This window comes from Portunus trituberculatus, chromosome 47 (genome assembly GCF_017591435.1).
Source record: "Portunus trituberculatus isolate SZX2019 chromosome 47, ASM1759143v1, whole genome shotgun sequence".
Lineage (NCBI taxonomy): Eukaryota > Metazoa > Arthropoda > Malacostraca > Decapoda > Portunidae > Portunus > Portunus trituberculatus.
In genome coordinates, this window is record NC_059301.1 from 13,982,076 (window position 1) to 14,000,248 (window position 18,173).

Sequence of the window (18,173 nt, forward strand, 5' to 3'; positions counted from 1 at the left end):
TTGATAGTAAAGACATATATTTCCAGTGTGATATATCGAAGTAATATAGAAGGAACATGAAAAAAAAAAAATTAAAATAGTAAGCCATACGTTAGCATATCATAACATTCTGTTTCTGTAGATATTCTTTATTATACAACAGAGAAGCTTCCAAAGTTTACCTCGAAAGCTGGCGACAAGGGAGGGTTTTCTGATAACAAATAATAGGTGTAACATAGAAGGCAGGAATACCACCTACTTTATTAAGAATTCTTCAGCGGAGACTTACTTAATTTCCCGCAGCAGGTCAGAATGGCAGTCACTAAATAATAAGAAATTCATTAAGGTGAGCAGGTATAAACAGTGAAACGAAGAGTACACTACTTGCTATGCATACTAAGATGGATACACGTAAGAATTGAAGAGTCTAAGAAAATAAGGAAAGTTGCAAGCTGCCAGGGATACGCTCAACAGTCTCTGTATCGCGTTACTAATTGAACGAAAGACTAATATGATACACAAGTGAATGCAAAACTTATCACTTGCATTACTTATGCAGATAACAAGCAGTATATGTATTTATAATCATGAATACTTATGTACTATGCATCCACACACACACACACACACACACACACACACACACACACACACACACACACATTCTTATTCTTTACGTGCAGACACTTCACAATATAAGTTCGTTCGACACGTTTAAGAAAGATGTTAGACAAGAGATCACGAGCGATACAATGTGATGCTGAATAAATTAACATCGAGAACACGCAATATAGGTGTCAACAAAACAGTAAACAAGCACAGATAAAGTATCTTGAACAGTGTAGTACCCAATTCACCAATGCATCAAGTTGTAATACTGAACTGCATGAATATGATAGGAAGAAAATGAACAGAGGAGACAAAACAACTACTACAGAAAATTAAAAGGAAAAAATAGTTATAGTATGGCAGAAGAAAAAAATAGACTTTCTTAATCAAGCTTGTGACAGTTTTCTACACCAATAAAGCTAAACAGGAAACAAAACCATAAATGTAAAGTGTGTCTGTATACGTGTGTGTGTGTGTGTGTGTGTGTGTGTGTGTGTGTGTGTGTGTGTGTGTGTGTGTGTGTGTGAGTTTGTCTGTGTGTAGTGGTGAGCCTCATGAGACAGGCAGGGCACCATCCGGCACCACCACACCCACATCCACCATGGTCACTGCACGCAGTGGTCTGTACTCCAGGATGGCTGTTATGGTGGGCCAGCCGTCCACCACCTCGCCGAAGGGACAAGCGAAGTGCCTGCTTGGATTCTCGATGGTACAGATATCAAAACAAGCGTCCCTGTCCGGCCTGCCGCTGCCTGCACCCACTACCAATCCCTTCCTCTGAATCCCCTTGAACTCCCCATCCCACTCCAGCGCGTCCATAACTCGATGGGCACTCAGTTCTCCAGATGGGGTTGGGTAAGGCCCCGCGTGCAGACACTCTCCCTTCAAGCCTCTGGAGAAAACCTCATCGAATTTAGCGCCGCGGTAGGAGGGCCCGTGAGTACCCATGCATAGAGCGAGGAAGTTGTGGGCGCGCCGCAAGTGTCCCCATAGCTTGATATATATGCGGCCCAGGTGTCGCTCCCCCACCGCCACCTCCAAGAACACCTCAGGGCTGTCTTGTGGGATGACGCTCTGGATCACCGGCAGCTGGAAAGTAGTGGTAGTTCTCACTTAGAAAGCTCAGACACTCAGATATTCGTATATACTTAGTCATGTACAGAGAAATCCAGACACTCCTTTTCTATCAGATGTGATAATGAGGCAATCTGTAACACAAAACCTGATGTTCCTTTTGGGATTTGTGCGTATGTCTGCCTATATATAAACTGCAAATTAAATACATTACTAATATTAATGATCACTTTATCATGAAACAACTCTTGATATAAGTATTTTGTGTCCTTTATATGTATTTGTGATCATTATATGTCATTCTATCTTTCAATCTATTTATCTATTTATTTCCTTATCTGTCTGTCTGTGTGTTCCCTCACCTTGATCATGAAGTGCGCCTCCTCCTCGTCCTCAGTGAGTGCGCTCATGTGCAGCCTGCCACCTTGCCGTGACAGCCTCCCTCGTCTGCCATTCTCTGTGTACACGCAGCACGTCAGCGGCCACAGCGACGCGTCCCCCAGAGACAGCAGCGGCCCCTGGCTCAGCACCTCGGCAGGAACAACGCCCTGCATTCCTGCCGCCGCTGGCTGCTGCTGGCCAATTCTGCTGGGGAAAGAGACACAGTAGTTACACTTATTTTCAAACACTTAATTTTCATTCTATTTTCTTTTATTTTGGCGTAAGAGTGGTTCCAGCAAACAACAATAAAAAGTGAAAACCGATCCCACTTTCAGTCGAACTGAAATAAAAAAATGTACCATGAAATATATTCAAACTCCTTTGTTGGTTCTTTATAATCAATTATTAAACTCTCCTTACTGCGGTATATAACTGAGACTTGATATATCTACAATACACTAACTATAAGACTGACACATCATAAACTGATAAGAATAAAATGTTACGAAATTCAAAATGCTGCATCCTCACCTCATCTCCTTCGTCTTGTTCACATTCGTGCTCCCAATAACATCCCTTTCTTGCTTCTTGTTCTCGGCGTGGGTCAAAGTTCCCTTCTTTTCAGGAGAGTTGGCGTCTTCGTTCGTGTCGGCTTCACCATCCTGCTGAGTCTGGCGTCGCTCTCTTCGTCGTCTGAGCTTCGGCGTCATGTCTTCATCAGATTCTGAGTCGCTGCTTGCCTTCCTGAAAACACCCAAGATGCTCTTCATGCGCTCGAGGCTCGTGAAGACAAAGCTGAGGTCTGCCGTCTGTCTAGTGTCGCTCAGCATCTCCTTCACGCCCTTGGAGGAGCCTTCCACTGCGGCGCTCTCCTCGCACGCCTGCAAAGACGCGAGAAAGATTACTTTCAACACACACACACACACACACACACACACACACACACACACACACACACACACACACACACAAACACGATTAGTACAATGTATTACCAAAGGATTTGGTTCGTACATTCGTAGATTTTATTGAAGAAATAAAGTGATAGTCTGATTTTAATGACGGAACCTTACCAGTTTGGCTTAATCCTTAAGAAAAGATAATTGTTATAGATAGATATTAATTAGCAAATAAATTAGTTCTTTCTACTCTCCTCTCTTTCCCACGTCCCCTTATTATGTCTCTCCTCTGCTGCTCACCTTGAGAAGCTGTAGAGAGCAAGACCTCACGGTTTGATGATCTTCTTCCTCTCCTCCAGCACGCTGTCAAGAATTGTCTTCCCGCTCTCCTTCATCTCCTGCCGCTTCTCCTGCAATACCACTCTCGTTCTCACAACTTCGTGGCCGTTCATGACGCGGCAGGAGGAGCAAAGTGGTTCCTGGCAGTCGTAGCACCAGTACACCAAGAGATTCTGGTGAGTCTGGCACCTCCCTGCCTGTGGAGAGGGTCAAAGGCAATATTTCAGGGTACTCCTCTTTTGATCACTTAGTCTAAGTTTTCTATTACCTGATACAACCAATGAACCATTCTAAGTCTCACAAAGTAGTTCTGAACCTGTCAAGTCGAGGCAGAGGTTAAACAATGTTCCAGAGTATTAATGATTAGCTATTGCATGGATGTCAACTTTTCTCTCCTTCAGCGCTACGCTTGAAAGTTTCTAGGTCTCTCAAGGAACTTGTGACTGGTGGAAAGGCTAAGTTCAGAGGGAGTAAGTGTGACAGGCTGCTTGACTTCTCACCACGATAATGATGAGTGCTAGCGTATATATATCTATAACAAAGCCTTCAACATTTCTAAGGCAAACCGACGCATCTAATAAGTAATGGTTTCATTCTACTTTCAGATGATTAAGTTAAAATGTTTCTAGCTATGCTAATATATATTTAGATAATTAATTAATTAATCCATCCAATCAGCTATGCTTGATCTCCGACGAGCACTTACCATCTCATGTTAGGATAGCGGTAAACTGCAAAGGCTATCTATTCTCCAGCCACGTTCATTAAAGCTACAGGTATGCAACTACACAGCTTAAGTCTATACACCTTGACTACATTGAGCTATAAACACGACTCACCCTCACATTGCTTCCCTGACTCAAAGCTTTAGAGAAGAAGGAGAACTGAAAGTAAGGGAAAGGCACTGAAAATAAACAGAAGTTACACATGATGGAAGCTTTTCAAACAAGTACAGTGGGCACTGGTCAAGAAGTAGATTCATCTAACAGTAACACTAAAATTAATGAACTTGCCAAGTGGCAAAACTGAAGTGCCATGGCTGGTTGTAAACTAAAGGCATTCTACTGGAAGGACAGTAAGAGATGTTCATGGAAACGAGTACTTTCACGTCTCTGAATGCAGTGAGTACTTGTGATACGCTGGATAAGATGTTGTCATATATTTCCCATTCCAGAGTGTTAACCAGATTAGAGAAGAGTAAAGCAGTAGAGAATGTAAACAACTTATTAGCTGCAATAAAAAATACAATCTGTCCAAAATAGAAGAATCAAAACCATATTAAAACAGTATTAGAGCAGCGTGAAGACAGTATCAATTGAAAGAAGTCATGAACTATACTGGCAAACATTTTGGTAAACAATGAGTAACATTTACACGTGAAACATGCTTAAAAAAATTCATTGCCACTTATGATTGATAACAGAAGCAAACCATATCCTCTTCCAGCTATAATTTCCACATTTCAAAATAAAAAGGCGTGGCAAGAATCATAGGAAACAATAAAGCATAAAGAACAGACTACCTCAATGATATAACCTGACTGCTTAACTTTCACCTGGCTTACCTTTTCCTCCCTGTAGGCGTTGGCTTTGTTGAGGACTTCGTTGTGAACAGGAAGGTCCTCTATGGCCGGCTTGAGGTGACGCTTCCGGCAGGTGGGGCAGGGGAAGTGACCCTTTCCCTTGATGGTGGTGAGGCAAGGGCGGCAGAAGGTGTGGCCGCAGCGGGGTAGAAGGACGGGCTGGTATTCCTCCTCGTCGTAGAGCTCAGAGCACATTGGACATATGATCTCCTCGGTCTCATCTTCTTCAGGCAGGTCTTCAATGGAACTTGGATCTTTTCGGGTCTTCTCGTCACTGGCTTGCTTTTTTGATGGTTCACTCTTCTGCTCCGGTTCTTTCTCAGGTTCCTTCTTCCGCTTCCAAAGTGGTTCTGGCTTTTTCACCGGTTCTTGTTTGTTTTTTGGTTCTATCTTGTCATCTACTACAATTTTTCTCTTCCATATTGGTTCTACTTTACCAGGGGGCTTTGGTTCTTGTTTCGTTAACGGTTCCGGTTTAGTTTTCAGTTCTGTTTTGTCGTCTACTACAATTTTTCTCTTCCATGTCGGTTCTAGTTTTGCGGGGATTTTAGGTTCTAGTTTTTTTGCTGGTTCTTGTTTGGTTTCTGGTTCTTTCTTTTCTTGTGGTTCGATTTTTCTCTTCCAGATCGGTTCTATTTTCTTGGCAGGGACTTCCTTTACTTCGGGTTCAGGTTTGCTTACAGGTTCAAATTTTCTTTTCCATAGTGGTTCCAATTTCCTTACTGGTTCTATTTTCTTAACCTCTCCTGTCTTCGGGATCTCTAGTTTTTTATCGTGATGTACATTGTTCTTCATTTCATTGTTCTTTGTCACTTCTGGTTTTCTCTCCGGTTCTACTTTTAGTTCAAGCTTCTGTGGTTCCTGTTTCTTCTTCCACAACGGTTCTGGTCTTCTTCGTTCCATGTCGGGCTGTGTTTCATTCTGTTTCTTGGCCATCTTATTGTCTGGCTGTTCTGGTTTCCTCTCCGACTCTTGTTTCTTCTCAGCCTCTCGTATTCTCTTCCATAGCGGCTCTACCTTCCTCTCGGACTCCTCTGCTTTCTTCTCCTGCTCCTGCTTTCGCTTCCACTGAGGGACGCTCTGGACCTCAGTTTTCGGGGCCTCTTCTACTTCAATCCGGGAAATTCTGTGACTCAATCCCGCCCTCCATTTCTGCTTCAGCTCGCAATCTACCAAAAGAAGTGTGAATAATGTAAGATGATGGTGTAGTAGGGGTGGTTGTAGTAGTCATGGTGCTCTTTAGACAATCTTTGACTTAGCTCTTAACCCCTTTAGTACCGAGACCCAATTTTACCTTATTTTTGTGTACGATTAGACGGTTTTACTTGGTTTAGGAAGGGTTTATGGAGGTCAAAAAGTGAAGGCTAGAGTCTTTACTAGTTCAACGCCCACATATGTTTTTAAAGCTGTATAAAATCGCCAAATTAGTAACCAGAATAAATATGGAAACGCGGCATGATACTGAAGGGGTTAAAAGAAAAAAATAATATCTTAATGTCTTATTTAGTATATTGAAACCTGAGTATTAAAAAGAGAAAACCAAAGCAGTGATAATGTTGAGAAGATTTTGTTGTAAGAGTTTAGCATACAGTAGAGTTTGTTATAGTTTACGAGTTGTTTGAGAGTTATCTGTTGGCTGAACGATTTCAAGAGTCGTCATGTATTATCTTTCCGTCACTCCTTGAGCTTGCGAGGCTTGGCATGTGTACAGGAGACACTTTTAGCTGGCTTGCCGCGGCCTTGCCCACCTCGAGGACACCTGTACTCGTAAACAAGCAGGAAAGTACGAGTATGCAGTGGTAATTCGTTACATCTAACTATGATATATGAACGTTATTAAGAGTAGATTCATCTTTAATTAGGCAGCAAATAGAATGATCTGAAATTTACTTAGCAATAAATTTCACTAGGGTATTTTAAGGTCTTACCTAACGATTTTTTTTCTCTCTTTTAATTAATGTGGCGCACCAGCAGGAGTGTCTGGCCAGGATGAGGGACAGCGGTGGTCCTCCTGGCGTCTGGCGTCTGGCGGCCGTTCACCTTACTCCACAGGCATAAACTTATCAAGGCCAATTTCCGACAAAGGTGAAATGTGGGAGGAAAACTGTGTTCGTTCATATTATCGTGTTTAAATCAAGAGGTGACGTTAAATTCTGCATTGCAAAGGTTTCCACACTGAGATATTCAAGGAGAGCTGCTAAAATGCTAAGTGTGGCCAGTGGTACATTGTCACGAATGCATGTAATACTAAGTCATGTAACCCTAATGATAACATTAGATTCGCCTTCACCGATACTACATACAGTATAGTGTCCCCGTGACCTAATGTGTAGTTAACGCAATATGTGTAACTGTGACTAGAATTATACCAGTGTGATTGATCAAGGGAATGGTACTCGTAGATGTATGATAACCACTTTTCCTCTTGCTCTTCCTGAAATTCAATGTATTCCAGCACATTACAACACTTCCGAACACTCCCTCACCACAGTATATTGACACTACTATACCACACCAAATCCTACATCTCAATGTTGTATGCTATCATAGAACTGGTGGATGTTTTATGATGATTTACTTGACACATAGTTTACAGTGTGGAAGAAATGCTTCGGTGCACTTATTATGTAGTTCTCTTTTAGCTACTGTATTGCTTTGAACACAGAATGCGATGAATTTATAAAAACGATAACCCTTCAATAATTCAAATATTACAATATAAAGCGATGTACCCCTGGCGTCAGCGGGTCCCGTTACTTGTCAGCGTACACGAGCTGCCCTGCTGATCACCCATACAGTCCTTGTTCCCCACAACATCCAGGATATCATATGGTCATGACGCACAATAAGAGATATTTGATTATCACAATGATCACAAGATAAAAACCAAGGGAAGCGAAAGCGAAATGTCTTTAATACAAATTATGTTGAGAATCTTATCTTTATAAAATAAAACCGTTATTTATTAAGGTTTGGAAACTCGAAGACATAAAGACTTATATAATTTGAACCTCTTCAAAGCACGGGAGCAGCCAATCACGCAGCATTCAAGCACCGACACAATAAACACCTACATAACTCAGCTCTATATTTAGCCGCGTCCGTCCACGCCCGAGCGGTGACGCTGCCTCTTATGAGCGTCACAGCATTGCCTGTCCGCCACCTGGCCACGGGTGCCTAGCGTCACTTGCCGTAATGAAAAGAAAATAATACTACACTGGCTTGGCAGACGCTTCACTCTCGCCGATACAAATATAGAGCGTGATAGGAGAAACATATGGAGAAACACCTGCAGTGTTTTCCTGAGGCGGCTTGTCCATTCGTTTGCCGGGAAGATAGTCGCCAATATAAGGAGACTTGCACATGACACCAGCAACAATAGCCGCGAAAAGAAGAAGAAGAGGAGGAGGAGGACGAAGAAGAAGACGCTATCACTGTCACTTTCACCGTCTCATAAATACACCTTATATCACTGAGATGTTATAGATCAAACGAACCGCGATGGTCAAGCTACGGAACGCTAGAGCACATAAGCAAGGAAGGAATCACCCAGTCTTCCCGAGGGGTCCTTTGAGACACACTGCCATGAACTGGTTGCATGGCTGGCACCTGGACTGGACTGGTTCTGGGAAATGATAGGGAACTTAGCACTCCTTTGTTGGCAATCGTGCTCCTCCTTAGATCCAGTGAAAAGGAATAAATAGGTGAGGTATTCAGATTGGACCGTTAATGGAGTTATTGTTACTGTTGTTGGTAATTATTATTATTACTATTATTATTATTATTATTATTATTATTATTATTATTATTATTGTTATTATTATTATCATTATCATTATTATTATTATTATTATTATTATTATTATTATTATTATTATCATTATCACCATCATTCTTGTTATTATTATTATCATCATCATTATCATTATTATTTTTACTTCTGCTATCATTGTTATTATCATGAACATCACCATCATTATTATTAATAGCATTTCCGTTACCATAAGCGTTGGCTATTACTTATAAAGATAAAGTATTTTTGTTGCATATCAATATGTTACGTTTGATTATTGGTTAAATTAAGTGCAGCTCCGTATAAGACGTACGCACTAACACAAGTTAGCGCAGGTGAGTGGCTTCAGGGATTCACTTTAGTAGTCTAACCATTAGCAACTCACTTGTTTGTGGTGGTGGCGGTGTTGGTGGTTGTTGAATGGGCAGTCGACCTGCGCGACGCCATGCTGGGCCGCTCCCTGTCGCCCGGAGTGAGAAATATAGTACATAGCTACAGTTGACTCTCTACTTGAAGCAGAGATCACTCCTATGCTTATAAATAAAGTGACATCTATCATCCTTTCCCAGGACAGCTGCCATTGGTTAGAACTGCTTCTCACATGTATCTTAGGTCGCCCTCTTCCTTTCCACTTATCAACATCTTCCTTGTCGTCCCTCTTCCCTAAACCAATGCTTCCCATTCTTCCTTCATCGTGCCTGCCTCTCTCTCTCTCTCTCTCTCTCTCTCTCTCTCTCTCTCTCTCTCCACATTCAGGATAGTATAACAGAGAGAGGATGTGGGGAGCGGGGCTTCTATGGAGGTGATAGAGGGTGGTTTGAGAAATGTAGAAACAAGTGGAGATGGGAGAGGCGGACATGGAGTGGGGTTGAGAAAGGAAGTTTGTCTTAATCTGTCATGACTTCATGATATTTACCTATCAAAATCTCTCAGTTGACATGTCACTGTAACTAAAAAAAATCAAGGGTAGGAAGACTTATATCAAATAGGGAGTAGTCTGTACATTCCAGTCCACATCCTTATCCCTCATGCCACGTTCCCACACCACCGTCAACCACCCGACACACGAAAGCCGGCGGATATGACCACTAATGTGTAGATATGTTTTTTATTAAACATACAATATCACTATGAATTTCTCCCTATCGAACACTGAACCACTCATCCCTGTCCCTCACGCTGCGTCCTACACCACCACACCGTCACCCAACACACACACACACACACACACACACACACATGGCCATTAACTAGACAAGCTGCGAAAGGAAGTGACAGAGCGTAACAAAAATAACAAATGACAGACAGACAGACTGAGATAGAGGAGTGTATGGATGATTATGTTACATGAGTTTGCGTGGGGCTGTATTTCAAACTCCTTCAGTAACACAGCGTTAGTATTCTTTATATTACGTTTATCATATTATCTGTTAAAAAAATTACATCTACTTAGTCATCTATTATATTTATATCTTTATTCATTCTCTTCTAATTAGCAGTGGATGATCTACATTGTATTTGTAAGTCGTCTGAAGCTGAGTGAAATAAACGCAATGTCTCGTTAGCATCACTATCGTAAGCATAGTAGATAAGGTGGTGAGCATGGGATCGGGCAGACGTCCACGTGTAGGTTCGAATCCCACCACATACAGCCTTAAAACACTTTGCCATTTGTCGAGTGGTTTAAAGTTACCTACATATCACCATAATACCCAGGTTCTAGGTGGTTACACTCAAGATGAGCTTGGGCGGTGATATGGGGCCTAATATGGGTACCACTATAAATAAAATTGCCTGCGCCACTAATGGGCGGAAGCCGAACAGCGCTTCCCATACACTCTTCAAGTGTGCCTACAGGCGCTATAGGCCTTACCGTAAAAAAAAAAAAAAAAAAAGTGCTATAAGGGTGATCAGTTGTGTTATTTTGAGCATTTTATTCTCTCTTGACATGTAACCACTACTCATCAACACTACAATCATGAAAATCCGCATAGAAATTCTCCAAAAAACTTTCACTACACTCATTTTTTTCACTGGAATCCTCCTTAACTTTTCACTAGAATCATTAAAAAAAGGTTGAATATTCTACTGAAGCGTCTTACTAAATATATATGTAAATGAACCCTCCGCCAACTTTTAGGAAGACTGTCCTGCCGATTGAAGCTGGTGATGTAACACTGGCTCGCTATCGAATAATAATTAAGCTAGCCACCTCTTTTGAGTGAACTTTTCTTGCCTCTTTTATGGAGTGGCATGTTTTTCGGGCAATCCTTCTTACTAAACTCTTCCGCCCACATCTTATCTCTTTGAAGGGTAAGATTTTCCATGAATTGAGTGGAGTGGTAATGTGCCTTGTAATCGGCCTTGGAAAATAAAGAAAGTTTGAGAAGACTGTATTAATTAACCTTTTCTCTTATCTCCCTCTTAGTAACGTTGGCATTTTCTCTGGCTGCGTCCCGGCCCTCCCATCCTGTGCACGTGGCGGATGGACCTAAATTGTACGATAGTAGTGGTGGTGTTGGTGGTGATGGTGGTTGTGTTGGTGGTGAAAAATGAGGATGACGACAGCGACGAAGATAATAATGATGACGGTCATTTACTGGAGAGAGAGAGAGAGAGAGAGAGAGAGAGAGAGAGAGAGAGAGAGAGAGAGAGAGAGAGAGAGAGAGAGAGAGAGAGAGAGAGAGAGAGAGAGAGAGAATAACCAAACAAAAATTATGACATAAGCAAACAGATAAGGAGACCAATACACAAGTGAGAAAAAGGGATAAAGGGAATTCACGTATAGATCGACTGACTTGAGATAGATAGATAGATAGATAGATAGAGAGAGAGAGAGAGAGAGAGAGAGAGAGAGAGAGAGAGAGAGAGAGAGAGAGAGAGAGAGAGAGAGAGAGAGAGAGAGAGAGACGCATAAATACACAAATCATATATCACATATCAGCCTACAATTATTGCTACATCTAAGTGGAATTGTAGTGGTGATGAAACACAGGATATAGAAGGAGAACTTTTGTTTCTCTAACGTTTCGACAGTTACTCTCGTCCTGAAAGTGTACTCTATCCTCTCACTTATCGAAAAGTTAGAGAAATTAAGTTCTCCTGTTTTATGCATCATTTGTTTCACCACCACAACACTCCCACCCGCTTGTCCAAGTCTATACAAACGACCCTTAGTACACCTTCTAATTCTCTTACCCACATCAATCTGAGAGGAGAGAAATAAGCCCTAATTTGTTCGTATCTTACGCAATCTATAAATAATGACACCCTCCATCTTGACCGTGACTTTCATTATTATCACGTCAGGCGAGGGATGAGAAACACGCAGCCAGCCGTATCATTATTGCCGAGGGAATGATGGAGTGTACAAACAGATACGTTGGCCCAGAAAGGCTATGCGTCACTCACTGCACTACACAGTAACCTGGCGACTCACTCACGGCAAGGGAGGGTAGTGTGACCTATAGGCTGCCAGTAGGCCTGTGTTCAGAAACGTTTTGCTCTCTCACTGCCTGCACTATGACTTGTAAAAATCAGTTCAGATGGGACACTTTAGGGTCTGAGAGGCTTCGTTTCTCACCAGGACCATTTCACAAGGGCTGTTAGTTAGATTCTCACGACTGTTTCTTTTATAAATAATGTTGAAATCTTATTAATCAGTCGATAGAATAACAGAAACATCAACTGCAATCCATGTAATCTCAACTGGAGCCTTTGCAAAGTAGTGGAAGTGGGGCGTAGAAATGTTTCAGTAGGTGGTACTAAAACCTTTACACAAAAATACGAACCGGAGACACAACCCAACATGTCTCATCTGGTGAGCAGCCGCGCCGATCACTGACACTGACTGCTTCTCAGACACCGCAAATCACCGCCACGGGTTGACTTATCCTGACTCACCACCCGATATTAGACCCGAGGCTGCTGATACCATTCCCGAATCACTGATGCCCATCACGGTGAGGCAAGTCATCACCCCTCCCCCTCTCTTCTCTTCCTCCTCTTCCTTCTCCTCCTCCTGTCATCATTCTTCCCTTCTCCCCCCTTCCGTCTCTGTCATCACTTTCTCCTTCTCCTGCTTTTCCTTTTCCTCCTTCCACTATCGCTCTGTCAACCACAGGTGCGAGGAAAAGGCAAGGACACACACACACACACACACACACACACACACACACACACACACACACACACACACACATTCATTCACGATAAGTGGAATATACAACCGGAAGGAAGCTCTCTCTCTCTCTCTCTCTCTCTCTCTCTCTCTCTCTCTCTCTCTCTCTCTCTCTTTCCTTGGTCATCTTTCCTTAGGAGTGATCATTGCCAAGTTACATGGATTTTTTTTTTCCCCATGTTCGGAGCGACAGTCAAGGTGCCTTTTCCCCTCGCCACGCCTGCCTCCCTCCCTCTCTTCCCTCCTTCCATTCCTCTCCTCCTTTCGTCCGTGGCTGATAATGTTTTCCTACACTCTCTTCACACTTCATCCACATGTTTGCCACACTCATCACACCTCCTGCTCCAACTGTGAAGGTTCTTTTTTTTTCTCTCTCTCTCTCTCTTTTTATATGTTGCCACGGTGATGTTTGGTTCCATCTGTCACCTTGGGATTATAACAACACATGCGACAGAGACGGTTCATTTGAGAGGATTTGGTTCAGTTCCCTTAGTTTGATATTCTTATCGAACGTTTACTGCTTATGGTAAAAATATCTGATGTTTGTTTGCTTACCCTTTGTGGCCTAAACTATAATAGCGATGTTACATGTTAACTAAACCCCGTAATCAGAAACGCTTTGCTCTCACAAAACGACTATTTTCTGGGGCTACAGAGATGATTAGCGGGGTTTTTAACAGTGTTTCTTTAATTAGTAATATAGAGATCTTGTCAGTCTGCTTTTAGAACCATAGAAACACCTAAAAAACTTGTGTAAATTTAATTAAAGAAAGCCTTTTGAAACAGAGGGGGTGAAGCACAGAAGTGTTTGAGAATACGAGCTTGATACACTCCTCACATTTATTTGGTTTGTGTCGCCATGATGCACACAGCGTCTATAATAAAAAAGTTCGCAATGCCTAGACTGCTATTTGTTGTAAGCCACCTATGTGCCAATTAATATACACTACAGTAAATCTATCTCATCACATTTCATTTACTCGATGTCGCTCAAGCACACACAGCGTTTCTAGTAAAAATATATGTGCTATAAACCATACAGTACACTTCTCACATTCTATTCAGTTTGTTTCACCAATTTCTACACCTTTCCCAAGAAGAAGCTCACCGTATACCCACATCTTTCACGACACGCAACACATCCCTTACAGATTAACTTTTTTTTGTCTTATTTAAACGAGGAGAGTATGAATCTCCACGCCAGCTGCGCCGCGGTGAGATGTATGGGAGGAGGCGATGGTGGTGGTAGTGGTGATGGCGGTGGTTGGGGTGGTAGGGTCAGGAGGGGAGGAGCTTGGCCCGCCGTAGCTCCGGGAATATTATTATCCCTTGTACAAAGTGTGCCGGAATGTGACCATGTTTGGGACACCGACTCTACTTTGTAAGGTGCGGCATCTGTTGTTGTGGTGGCGGTGGTGTGTGTGTGTGTGTGTGTGTGTGTGTGTGTGTGTGTGCCATCTGCCTACGTACGTATGAGTTAACGATGAAACACTTGCCTTGAAAATGTCTCAGGAATGCAAGGGTGTCACAAAAACAATCCTAAAATACCACCACAGATCATCATCATCGGCGTGTGGGAACCCTAACCGGTGTGTACAGGCGGCCACGAGGAGCCCTGATGAATTAACCACCATTGGGAGCGGCGCACGGACGTCACGCATATCAATGTGGCCATTAAATGTAAAGAGGAACAGCACGAGGCGGAGTGAGACCCCTCTGCCACTACTGAAGGTGTCCCGCGTACTCATACTTCCCTAGCTTGGAGCGGTGCCAAGGCCTACCATCCCTCTCCTCTTCTCTTTTGCCACTCCGCTGCCTCAAACCACTCATTCTTTTAAATTTCATTAGCTAGAAACACGAGTTATTAATAATTAGTTCCCTATAGGATGATGAGCTGTGTTACAAAACTTTCCATATTTTTCAGATTATAAACTTGTGTAATGTCGTCTACTAGAATATGCAAGTGGTATTTATAAAACACTTCAAGGTTATGGCCACTGGTGGAAGTTGGTTGGCTCCACTTTATTGTCCTATTGTGTCTCCCTCTTCAATATTTGTCTGTAGGTAGACGTTAACTATAAATCAAAACTCACCAGATGAATCAACTATAATACATCGGAACTAAATTAGTCTTAGGTTTGGAACCCTTTTCTTTTATTCTGAGGCGAAAACATGCAGGATTTTTTTTCATCTTCTTTCTTTTCATTTCACTTATCTTTCATTTTGTTTCTTCGTTCGATTTCCTTCACGCACAGAAGAGATAAGGCAACTCGTGACTGAAGAGTCCCTCTGATCTCGAAAGATGAAAAGATACAAGGAGAGAAATCAATGTTTGGTGAGTGCTTACCCGCACTTTCAGTTTTATTTCATGTACCATCATAACAAAGTTATTAACAAGATGCTAATTCCTATAGGGTGTCTAAACCCATCACCAGTTACTCATCCACTATTACTATACCTCTATTTCCTCTTTCCTGGTAAATTACTGGTGATTCTATGAACGCTGAGAGCAGTTAAGCCCACCCAGGATGTGACCACGTCAGTCAGTATCCGCGCCTCTCGTTCTGCTGACCATTAAATGTTATTTATATGTTTATCTTACGTCTTCTCGTATGCTTCTTTTATGAGTGGCGCTAGATGTGCGGGGAGGCTCTGCCCTTTTTCGCTTCAGGTTATTTTTTTCCTGTTCTTGATTTAACAACATGCTTTTCTCAGAACAATACTAGCGGTCGTTCAATAAGCGTTCACACACACACACACACACACACACACACACACACACACACACACACACGCACACCGTGTAGTGTAGTGGTTAGCACGCTCGACTCGCAATCGAGAGGCCCGGATTCGAATCCCGGAAAGCGGTGAGGCAAATGGGCAAGCCTCTTAATGTGTGGCCCCTGTTCACCTAGCAGTAAATAGGTACGGGATATAACTCGAGGGGTTGTGGCCTCGTTTTCCCGGTGTGTGTTGTGTGTGATGTGGTCTCAGTCCTACCCGAAGATCGGTCTATGAGCTCTGAGCTCGCTCCGTAATGGGGAAGACTGGCTGGATGACCAGCAGACGACCGAGGTGAATTACACTAAACTAATTTTCTCTCAGGCCTTTCAAAATATTTTTTCATGAGATAACAAAATATAAGGGTTCTAGTTACGAGACTGAAGCAAATGAGAAGACTAACTTTACAAAGCTAAGATGCAGATATATTACCGTGCAGTGTTTACTGCAGCCAGAGCATGAAAATGAATAATGGACACGTACTGGAGGATACTGTCCTATGAGGCTGAAAAAAACTGAAGATGAGTGCCTGTTATATTCTCAAGCAAGGCTGCTGTTGATAAATAAAAAACTGAGATGAATTTCATGTCTACAAATCAAGTATGAATTTTTATATGGAATAATGAACTGCTTTGATATGAAGTGCACCTCAAAAACCAAGAACTTAGGAGGCAATAAAAGGAAGTAAATGTCACTGATTGTTTTTCTTCCATATGAAGCATTTTGCCCTCCCTGATGTGCTACGCACTATGGATGCAGTAGAAGAAGACAAACTTGTAATGGAAGTGAGTGAGTAAAGCGCAGAAGATAGGGCATGTTGTGGCTGGCGACATCTGCCGCGGACACCCAATAGAAGAAGCCAAGTGCACATCTCAAAGATCTCCATTTCACTTAACGCCCATCTACATCACGTAATGATCAAGTAAAAGGGTCGACAAGAAGAAAGACGAAAACATATGAAAAAGTTAACCTCCAGATGCATTCTTTAAACTCAACTCCTTCCCTCAACGTGTATAATGTAAGTCCGTCAACATCTCTATTTTTGCCGCCAAAGACATTGTAAGTTCACGAGTTTCCCGGGTACGCTCTGTGACAGGCCGCCTCGCTTTCTGTCTGACACTTCACGACCCGGGAATGCTACGTCGCTGCCAGAGGATCCTGCCTCAGAGTTGTGACAAAGGACACACAGCCGAGGCGAGCTGCTTCACCGGAAGGCCTCAGTGTTTACAGGAACTTGATACTTGAGATGATTTACATGTTGACGGGAAATGCCAGGACGAGTATGGCGTGACTACGTGACTAGGATTATATATTGGATTTCTCCTAACTGAAGGATGTGTCTTATGACTGTCACTACAGGATACTTTAGATAGACACTACTGCTACTAATACTACTACCATTACTACTACTATTACTACTGCTACTACTACTACTACTACTACTACTACTACTACTACTACTACTACTACTACTATTACTACCATTACTACTACTATTACTTCTGCTAGTACTACTGCTACTGCTACTGCTACTACTACTACTACTACTACTACTACTACTACTACTACTACTACTACTGCTACTACAACACTCCATTACCACTGCTATGCTGCTACTGCTGCTGCTGCTGCTGCTACTGCTACTACTACTACTACTACTACTACTACTACTACTACTACTACTACTGCTACTACTACTACTACTACTACTACTACTACTACTACTACTACTACTACTACTACTACTACTACTACTACTACTACTAATACTAATACTAATACTACACACACACACACACACACACACACACACACACACACACACACACACACACACACACACACATATGCACACACGTCATTCAAAACTTACTTAGCTGACAGTATGGAAGGAAGTCTCAATCCATTCTCACGTTTGGAGAAAACACACATTTATATCGCTGATTATCTATGATTGGTTTTACTTTATAGTTACTTACTAAGCTAATATGACAGTCATGTTTGTAGCACTCTCCCTTTCATGAAATAATGGATGAAGAAGTAAATAACAGAAAGAAGGTCAGTGCAAAATGTATCCATTGACATCATATACTAAGTCACTTTTTAGCATGATAATAAATGTTTTTCATAATCTAAAGAACCGCTGTAAAAAGTGTAGATGAACATAGATCATATTCATGCATTCTGAAGAAATATCAGCCACAGCCTACCCACCGGCGGTCTGCTGCAGAAGTCCTCCTGCCGGCTGGGAGAGGAGGTTGAGTCGCCCCACCGGCCTGGGAGTAGTGGGCACCGCCACAGCTGCCCCGCCACGGAACATCCTGCCCGCACACCACCCACCACACCACTGTTGCTCTGCCCCGCCGCGCCGCCCACCTGGCACCGCCAACACCACCTACTTACTGGCGAAAAATATGGTCTGCATAATTGAAATATGCGGCTAAGGAGAAACAGTGATAGCTTGTTGCCATGTTGCATCCGCCATGAGATGAAGCATGGCAATGTAATCACCTACGTAACTTTGTTCGTACGTACCTATAGAACTACCAGGCGGAG

The 18,173-nt window shown here is 42.5% G+C and overlaps 1 protein-coding gene across 1 annotated transcript; it reads right to left on the reverse strand.

Annotated features, from left to right (window-relative positions):
- Window positions 1-18,016, reverse strand: LOC123520545. The gene is given in 9 exon segments (XM_045282904.1): window positions 1-1,677; window positions 2,025-2,250; window positions 2,575-2,924; window positions 3,243-3,280; window positions 3,283-3,478; window positions 4,121-4,165; window positions 4,846-6,032; window positions 9,042-9,116; window positions 17,832-18,016. Coding segments are annotated over 9 exon segments (2,760 nt in total). The 5' UTR covers window positions 17,938-18,016; the 3' UTR covers window positions 1-1,140.
- Window positions 18,017-18,173: the final 157 nt, after the last annotated feature.